General features: G+C 33.9%; 1 protein-coding gene and 2 non-coding genes across 4 annotated transcripts in view; 2 read left to right on the forward strand and 1 right to left on the reverse strand.

Moving 5' to 3' along the window:
* Positions 1 to 6482, forward strand: part of LOC106102550 — a 47085-nt gene extending 40603 nt beyond the window's left edge. For both annotated transcript variants that reach the window (XM_013282068.1, XM_013282067.1), the window contains 5 exons: positions 2294 to 2438; positions 2824 to 3077; positions 3285 to 3407; positions 3710 to 3994; positions 4079 to 6482. In XM_013282068.1, the coding sequence (XP_013137522.1) occupies positions 2294 to 2438; positions 2824 to 3077; positions 3285 to 3407; positions 3710 to 3994; positions 4079 to 6442 (3171 nt within the window). In that variant the 3' untranslated portion in view covers positions 6443 to 6482. The remainder of the gene's footprint in view (positions 1 to 2293; positions 2439 to 2823; positions 3078 to 3284; positions 3408 to 3709; positions 3995 to 4078) is intronic.
* Positions 6483 to 8295: 1813 nt separating this feature from the next.
* Positions 8296 to 8369, reverse strand: Trnai-aau. The gene has a single exon. It is a non-coding gene; the product is annotated as a tRNA-Ile (tRNA).
* Positions 8370 to 9666: 1297 nt separating this feature from the next.
* Positions 9667 to 9748, forward strand: Trnal-aag. Its single transcript has one exon. It is a non-coding gene; the product is annotated as a tRNA-Leu (tRNA).
* The last annotated feature ends 261 nt before the right edge of the window (positions 9749 to 10009 follow it).

Here is a 10009-nt window from a genome sequence, read left to right on the forward strand (position 1 = left end):
ATTTATTATCTGTATTAATATGGATTCACTTGTACAATATATTACCGTGACATTTAAACATGCAATATTTATTAAGTGTTAAGTATAAAAACATATCGATTATAAAGTTTGATATTAATAAATTTACAGAAAACGGAAAAATACTTAAGCATGTCAAAGAAGACATTAAAATGAAATTAAAAATGCCAAGTCATTTCAACTGAAATATTTTAATAATAAATAATGAAAATAAAGACTTCAAACATTTCGATCTTTAAATCGGTCCAGATTTGTTATATCTTTTTCAAATAATGTAGACCGATTACAAATTTAATGAAGGTCGTAAAAAACTTTACTCAATAAACAGCAAATAAAATGTAAAAGCTTACTAAACTTGTATACTTAATTAATTTGAAACATTATGCAACGTTCCAAATAATCCATATTAATAGATTTAACTCATAAAATACTTCTAAAAATTAAAGAAAACCGTATACGCAAAAACAAAAATTTTCAAAATTTTATAGTTACTTTTTATCCAAACAAACAAAACGAAAGTTTTTTTTTTAACTAAAAGTCATACGTCGGCGTAATGGTGTTAGAAGTAGAATATTTTATCTGTCCCATCTTTTTAGTTTCCTACATCGTCCACTGGTTATTCCTGAAATTCAAGTACAACTAGACAAAGATCCGTCGCAAGAACATAGACTGATGTAATCACAGTAAATAAATTACTTTTCTACTCGGAACTGACGGTTACATCTATGTCTATGTACCGATTTTTACGGCACTTATGTTAGTATTCAACGGAAACAAGTTAAGTTTACGAGTGTTTTGCATAATTCACATGCCTGGTCCTAAGTGATCATAATAGGATAATTTACGTCATTCTACAAAGCATTAGTACAATTTTTATATTGTTAACATTCAAATTACCTTAGATAATGTGTAATTAATAAAACTTTCCGCCAAAATGGCGAAGATGCGTTGCCTACCCTTGATCGACGGAGAAGGAGATGCTCACAAAGAAGATACTTCCTCTTCCTTCTTCCCATCCTTCTCGTGTAAGATAATGCTTGGGAAGGAAAAGGGGCTAAAATTGGGTCTCGCACACTCAAGAGACGAAACACGGAATGGCTTCCACTTCACGCCTGGTTTCTGTGTGGTTAAATGTATTCAAAAAATAATGTTTTTAACACACGCGCCATTACGGTTTGATACGTTATTTGTGAAATTAAAACAGTCAAACAGCATAAAGATTTTGAACGGATCGTGCCACCCGTGAATGAACTTGTTTTATTTATTAATCAGGTTATAAGATCCACTTTAAGTTGTACAGATAATCGACGTAAGGTATAATTATATACGAAATTCTAAAAGATTACTTTTTTACTTCAAATGCAATTAACTCTTTAATGTATTTAAATACCATTGTTCATGATCGGATTTGTAAAGCGTTTTTATTACTATTGTATACTAGCTTTCGACCGCGATTCCTTCCGCGTGTAATTAAAGAAAACAAAAGTGAGTAACCTATGTATTCTTCCAGACTATCCTCTACTTCTTTACCAAATGTCATCGAAATCCGTTCAACCGTCTAAGCTACAAACCCTAACAGACATCCATTCATCTAAACTTTTGCATTTATAATATTAGTATGATCGAGTTACATTTAGTGCTAAAGAAGAAAATAAAACATTTATATAGTTATGTTTAATTAATTTGCGTGTTTTTATATCTTATAATTGTTATCATACACGCAAGAATTATCTTAATTCTTGTTATCAAAGAACGTGTAATATTGGATAAAGTCGAGATAATAATCGTGATGTGTGAAAAATGCCACAAGTCAAGTCAAACAGCGGACTGTTGAAATCCGACGCGACCGAGATAAACCGCCAGATAAATTCAGAGGCGTAAAAGTCGCAATTTGTTTAATTCGTCCACATATCTCGAGTTGTGATTTACTGATGACTAGTTGTCGACCGCGGTTATGTCCGTGTGGATTTCAAATAAAATCAGTTATTCAAAAATAAATTCTGTTTCTGTTTCAAATTACGTACAGGTCCATTCAATCGTTTTGTAGCGATATGGTAACAAACATGCATTCATCTAAACTTTTGCAATATTATACTAGCTGTTGCTCGCGATTTCGTCCGCGTTAAATTAAAAAATATATATTACTCAATGATAGCGTAGCTTCTTATTTCAATACATACACAAACACAAATCTTTCCTCTTTGTAACATTAGTACAGAAGTAGGATCTTTACGTACGTAATTTTAGATATGGTTAACATTTTTAACGTCATCAGTGGCGAGGGTCTTCAGCACTGCATGGGCGGCTGGAGGGGCGGCTGGTAACGGTGCACGTGCTGTGCTCTGCGCCGGCGCCCGCGCGCCTCGCCGCCTCCTGCGCAGCATTCAGAGTTGCCGGCGCCACGCACAACACTATGCTAGGTAACTATGACGTCAGAAGAACTTGAAGAAAGAGAACTAACATTTACATCACGATTTTTTCGATAAGTTGATTAGTTAAACTAGCTACGTCCACGACTCTTTCCGCGTGGAATTGAAAAAAACAAAAGTGACTAGCCTATGTGTTTTTCCAGACTATCCTCTACATCTATGCTAAATTTCATCGAGATCCGTTCAGCAGTTTAGAATACAAACTAGCATACCTCCATCCATCAATCAATCTAACCTTTCGCATTTGTAATATTAGTAAGAAGTAATATTGACTTCGAGTTCTATACTTCTTAATTTGTTTATAAGTCGAAGTAACTGTTCTGCAAAATCATTTACATCTCCCGTTCCTTTATTGAAGTATTATTTACCCTTCTAGACGTTCGCTCTATACCTTTCCATGCTGGTGAGATAATAAACACGGAGCAAGTGAACCAAAGTAAAGGTCTGAGCGTACTGGAATCTTTAGCGATCGGCGTGTGTGTACTCATGCTTGTCTTCATCTATGCGGCTGGAATTATCTTCTATATACATTACAAGCAGAAACAAAAACGCAAGGCAATGGACCCGGAGTCAAACAGGTCTAGTACTGCCTCTACTGAAAATATCTCCACCATTGATATGGATAACGTGGTAAGTAAAAATACAGATTTTCCCAAAATAACCACCAAATTATAATCTGATAACAATTCAACGTGTAAAATATGTGATGTAAATATTGGATTTTGTTCCTTGTAGCTATCTGAGCCTCTATCAGCCAGTTGTGGGACAGGCTCTAATTATCGTAATGTTATCGTGTTTCATTTCAGTTTTTGTAATCCTAATTATTTTTGTCAACAGAGATTGAAAAAGAATCCGCTATTAAATTTTGACACGCGTAACGATTTTTTAAATGATGCCGGCTTGTCTGACGTCAGTGAACGTACCGAAGAAACTGTGGATTCCTCAACTAATTATCAGAAAGTAAGTATACTAATAATAAACAAGCTGTAGGAGACAACAATATCTTTTATAAATGACTAATTGTTCTTTGCAACATCTTCCCCACAAATGATAAAAACAAATTCTGAACAGCCTATGTTACTCAGTGATAGCATAGCTTATAATGTTGCCAAAATTTTGAAGTCGGTAAAGTAGTTTTTGAGTTATTTCAAGACATACAAAAGTACAAATATTTCCTCTATATAATTTTGGTAAAGATTTAATTGCGTCAAATGCAATTTTGTTGTGTACTAAATAATTAGATAATTAAAATTCTCATACAGTTTCAGAGTATGAATCCAAACATTGTCTCTGCAATGATACATAACCATCGGAAGAAACCATCTCGTCCGTCATTACGTACGTCTACTCCGGAAATACTAACAGAACGCTTGCAGCGGCGCTCCGCGTCGCCCGAAATAGAAAGAGCTCCCCAATCCGACTTGTCCATCATCGACTGCAGTGTGGAAACAAATTCCATGAGTCTCAACCAACCTACAAACGTGGAGCCAGTCATAAGAAGAAAACTTTATTTTAATCCGGTATTCTTTGAAGTTGAACATCTTAAGGTAAATAACTCTTTTTATTATTTTATATCGCCACTAAACAAATCATAATCTTCATAAATGACAAAAAATATATTTTTGTTATAGAATCCACCACCAGCAGCGATCGATTTTCTTATAAAAATTCGAGAAATCATGGCGATCGCAAAGGAAAAGATGTTGTCAAAGAGATTTATTCCCATGCTATCTGATATACCCGAAGAAGATTTATACCACACATTAGACCTCGGCTGGGATATACCCTGCGCACGACGCGGGAGACGGTTTAGTGCAATAAGCCTAAAGAGAGAAAATAGTAGAAGGGCCGTACATTGCGGCGGTTGTCCTGGATGTGATAGCAGCGATAGTAAATCTCAAAAAGCACCTGGATTGATCAGATCTAACTCGTGTAAAACTTGCGTCAGCGACGACTACAAGCAAAGAATAGTACAAAAGTGGCTAGACGAGGTTCCATCGCCGCCACAGACAATCAGACCTACAAAATCAGTCGCTAAGGTCAGCGGAACTCCCAGAATCGTTGATACTAAAAAGAAAGATGACTTCCATGTCAGTCCAGTGATACCAATAAAACGGGATGAACCACACATAAATAAACAAGAAACCAAGAAGCCAATTGAAGTAATCGCAAGAGAAAACTTAAATAATTTACGTGTTAAAGAAACTGTTGATATCAAACGAGAGTTAGAGAAACCGAAAACAATACAGTCTAATCAAGATAATCAAAATGAGAAAAGGTTGACATCGCCGTCTTCAAACAAGAAGCCACAAGAAAAGAGAAGCCCATCGAGCAATGCTACGAGACGAATAGTCAGAAAGAAATTACCACCTCCACCACCACCGCCAGTTAATCCACAAGAGCCTGTTATAACCGACAAAAAGGAGCCAGTCTTACCAGAAGTGAAAGTTAAAATGGAAGCTGTAATTAAGGAATTAAACAAATGTACAAGATCAGAAGAAAGCGAATTAGAAGAACTACAGAGACTGGCTATATTAGCTAGTGGACCTAAAATAGTGATACCGGTAATTGCAGCTGATTCACAATATTATAGTGATGACAACACGTTATCTCGCGACCGCAAACCCCCTCATTTGAGTGAAATGTCTATGGAATATGATAGCTTAGACAGAAATATGTTAAAACGCCGAAGATTCTCTCTTGACTTCGGGTCAGAAATAATACAAAAGCAACAGACCATGCATAAAATTACAGACATACCAAAAGAAAGATTATCTAGGAGCTGGCGTGATATAAAGAAAGCTGTAGACGCTATTCCAAGTGAACACATGAATTCTTTAATACCCAACATTAGCACTTGTCGCGTTAATGACTTATTTGTCAATCCCATCGAACCGCTGTACAATAATATTGAAACACCAGGTCCGCTAACTATTGAAGTCCGTGGATCGCCCGTGGATACCAGACAAAAGATCCACGATGATTTTGATCCCGATACTTTAGACAGGAAACCTAGGCGAGAAATGAAGAAATCTGTGGAGAAAATTCTATTAAAATCAGGAGGAAGCTTTAAACATAAAATTATTTCACATAATGGAAATAATGATTCAGGAAGAGAAGGAGAAAGGCGGACGCCGCCAGAGGCTGTATTTACCAGAAAGATCGGCAGCCTAAGGCAAATTTACGAAGCTAAAGCGAAAGCACAGCAAGAGCCACGATTATATGAAAGGCGAGGTAGCTTACCTTACGCGAACCATGATATAGCCAAATTTATTAAATCTGTACGACCGTCAGACTTCCGTAAGCCTGAATGTCAAATTGATCCAAAACCACCCATACCACCCAAACAGCGGCGAGGCTCAGAGAAGTATAGCCCTCCAAGTGAGAGACAACGATCAGAGGAGAAAGAACGAGTCGCACAATATGTTAGAAACGAGAACTTGAACGCTCGTAGATCTGGCCGTCGTTCTACGAGGACACGATCGCGAAGAGTCGATCTGAAGAAACTTTGTCGTACAGAAGACTCAGGCTACTTAAGTACGGATTCCAACGAATCAAAATGTAGAGCCCGATATTTGATGTTGAGGCCAAAATTCTTACCACCAGAACCTGCCCCAAAACCAGTTCCTCCCGTAGTTAGGACATTGGCACTACAAATAGAATCGGATACGGATGAAATGGAATCTTTATGCGACGGTCGAAGCGAATCGGGAGGTGAAAGCGTTGAGACTGATTCTGTATTCTTCGGTAATTTCGATGAGTCGAAGGAGATGTATACAGAATTAGGATTGTGTGTAACACGGGACATGTTGGCAGCGAGTCAAGATCAGATAGACTCGGGCTTCGCTGGGGAGACGAACATTACGTTAAGCGGCGACAGCGATTCGGAACATAGAAGTGTCATATCCATTGTAACGGGTCGTGATGGCCGTTCTTCTGTTGCATCTATGACTAAATTAGATGATACGCCATACGTACATTCCGTCGAATGTTAGTGTAATTTTTATTCTATAAAGTTAATATAAGATTAATACTTCAGAGATTGTAAATTATTATACATAAAATTAATGTAACTGTTATATATTTTTGTATGTAACACTAAAAACAAATAAGTCATAATATGTTGAACCAATTTCATTGTGTTGGTTATAACCTACGTCAGCTTGTTTCGAACAATGCCCTTTTCCAAGTACTCTTAAGCAATACTCGGTGTAATTAAATAAAAAATATCTGCCAAAATGTAATTTAAGTTTCGTTCAAATCTAAGTTAATCGTTCTACAGTATAGACAATTATGTGTTAGCACGAAATCGGTAATTTTAAAAAATATTTATGGATATGGTCTTATCAATGTATAATGTAAATCTACTTTTTTATTTAATTTTAAATACTAATAATATGTCAATGGTATAGACTTTATTATGATTTAACATTAACAGTTTTTTTTACTGACAACATTTTATTTTCTTTATTTTAAGCAATACACTTAGTAAAAAAACGGGCACAAGTAATTAATAATCATAAATCTATTTTAACATATTTTTAACAAGTATGTATTTCATTATGTGCATTCGTATTGTCATTTTAATTAGATTCTTTGCTAAAACCGACAACGTATAGATTAAAAATTCATTAAAAAATATGCATGTAAATCAAAAACGTGTTAGTAAAATAATTAACCTAAGTTAACCCCACCTTTAAAAGAACAAATAACAGGTGTATTTAACAAAAAAAATCATATGTTAATTTATAATTTTATTCTTATATTAGCAAAGAAAATGTAAATAATTTAGAATTAACCTTTGCTATTAAACATTTTTGTATATTAAAGTGCGGCCGGTTGTGCAATTGATCATATTTTATAATTGTTTTTTTTTGGCTATAAAACAAACTAACATTTTAAAGGCTATTAACACAGAGGCTCATCTATTTATTGTTTTTCATAGTTTTAATATATTTTTACTTATCTTTTGTTCTTGTCAATTAAATAGATATAAGTGTTCTTGTAAAAGTATGTTACTTGTATATGTTATGTTTTCTTTTTATTTAAAAAAAATTGTATGAATAAAGTGTTTTAAATTTTTAATGTGTGTTTCATTAATTCTCTAGTTTTTTTACTAGCTCTTGCCCACGACTCCATCCGTGTGAACTTAAAGAAAACAAAATTAAGTCTATGCGTTTTTTCAGATGATGCTCTACATCTATGCCAAATTTAATCGAGTTCCGCTCAGTTGTTTAGGCGGCAAAGTCTTACAAACATCCATCCATCAATACTCGCATTTATAGTAATAGTAATGTAATTTAAAATTTACAGAGTAAAAACATTATTACTAAAACAATTTTTTTGAAATTAGATTTGAGATCATTATGAACATACTTTCCACTAAACTAACCTATGCTAAGATTTAAAACGAAGCGTGAATGAATGAAGCGTGAAGTCTCGAAATACTTTTGCAATTCCAGTGTTTTAAACAATTTTGATGGCAAATCAGCGGAAACGTCTGAACTCGCCGACGTCGACAAACTATTTAGAGTTATTTTGGTGCTGAAGTTAATTGGGTTGACGGTGTTATATTTTCAAGATATTTTTTTACTGTTTTCACACTAAAAATAACCATGTTAAGACTAATATAAATATTACTATTTCACTTAGCATTGAGTAGAGCGAGAACAAAACATGCAGTAAGAATCAATCGAAAATCAGAAATCAAACTTTTACGCTTTGAAAAACGCTTGAAACCTTAAAAAAAACACATTACTGGATTTATTTAGAAATTGGTCAATTAAGGACTTAATTAGACCATTCCTTCAAATTATAAAAATGGATGTGAGAATCACAAAAAAAGTTGTGGCCCATGAGGGGATCGAACCCGCGACCTTCGCGTTATTAGCACGACGCTCTAACCAACTGAGCTAATGGGCCGTTGAAGGAAAACGCGAAATTGTTTATTACAAACAAAAATGGTATTTTCTAACTAGATTTAGACAGAATTCTATCAATTTATTAACAATGTAAAAAGAAGGAATAAAAGACTATTGTTTCAAAAAATAATTTTGTAATTTCATGTGGTATATAATATCGTCTAGTCTAGAGGTAAGATTTTACATTGAAACAAAAATTTTCGATATTTCCTTATAGTTAGAGTTTCTGCGTTGGCATAGTTTCTACTTTGTTGTGGATCATTTCAATCCATAATTACGGTAGCTTCGTACGCTCTATTGCTGTAATTTCCTGGATGTTTATATTTATAAGGCCATTATTAATTTCTAATTTTGTTAGCTGGATTATTTAATGACTTGGATTTTAATTCTTTTTATGTTTTACCGTTTCTACTGTAGAAAAACACGTACGAAAATATATTGCTATCTCAGTTTTTTAAACCAATTAAGAGTGAGGAAAACATATTGATAGAACATGTTACCGTTACACAAGTTTGTAGTACAAATATTATTATGTAAACATTTAATAATAGAATAGATAATTTCCCCTTTATTAAAAATGTTATTTTACAGTCTACGCAATTAACGTATAAAATTGACACTAGATGTCGCTGAAACTAAAACTCTGGGAGAACCAAAATGAACAGATAAGGTCTTTCTTGGTTTTAAATAATTCTGTCAAACTCAAATATATTTAAAAATTACATAATAGAAAGGTCTCATGCACAAACTTATTTCTCCAAACAAATATTGTTTGAGGTTAGAACAAAGAAATAAATTACAGAACTGAACATTATTACTTTAAACATTTGTATCTGCATGTTACATGGTTTAACATTGCTTTGCAATATTTCTTATTTGCTGATACATAATGACCAAGTTATAGTAAACGCTTGGTCACCACACACGTCGCATGGTCGTAAACTAACACCTTACCTTTACAACTTTCTTTGGAAAATGCCAAACGCGGCTTAGACTTACGTCATTTCATAGAAATCATTACAAATTCATTCCTAATTTCCTAGTAGAGTAAAGGACATCATATAGTAAATGATTAGTGCGAGTCCTTAGCCCTTTATATATCTTACTAATATTATTTGTTCTTTTGTTTTTTTTTTTATTCTAAAGCTAGTTTTTTTTAATATAGTTAATAGACACTTATATGAATTATACGGTATATTACTTCTCTGATTTTGATTTATTAATAACATGATATCCTTATTTTATTTATTTTGTAAACGTTACAAAAACAGATACAGAATTTTGACCCTCAATGTTGGGGTAGCGTGGCCGAGCGGTCTAAGGCGCTGGTTTAAGGCACCAGTCTCTTCGGAGGCGTGGGTTCGAATCCCACCGCTGCCAAGAATTTTTTGACGAAAATATTTTTTTAAAACCTTTATTTATTTTTGTTGTTTTGCACTTTGTCGTAAGATACTTGGAATTTTAAATTTCAATTTTTGAAATCGCCGTTGATAGTAAAATCGAGACAAATATACTGTCAAAATCAAATGCAGTTCACTACTGTACGTATAAAGAACCATGAATCTTTTTTACAACTATGCGGGTAAATCGATATGACGAGCCATCAATCACCATCAATTCGTAGATATATTTTTTAATTTG

Source organism: Papilio polytes, unplaced genomic scaffold (assembly GCF_000836215.1).
Source record: "Papilio polytes unplaced genomic scaffold, Ppol_1.0 DF823923.1, whole genome shotgun sequence".
NCBI lineage: Eukaryota > Metazoa > Arthropoda > Insecta > Lepidoptera > Papilionidae > Papilio > Papilio polytes.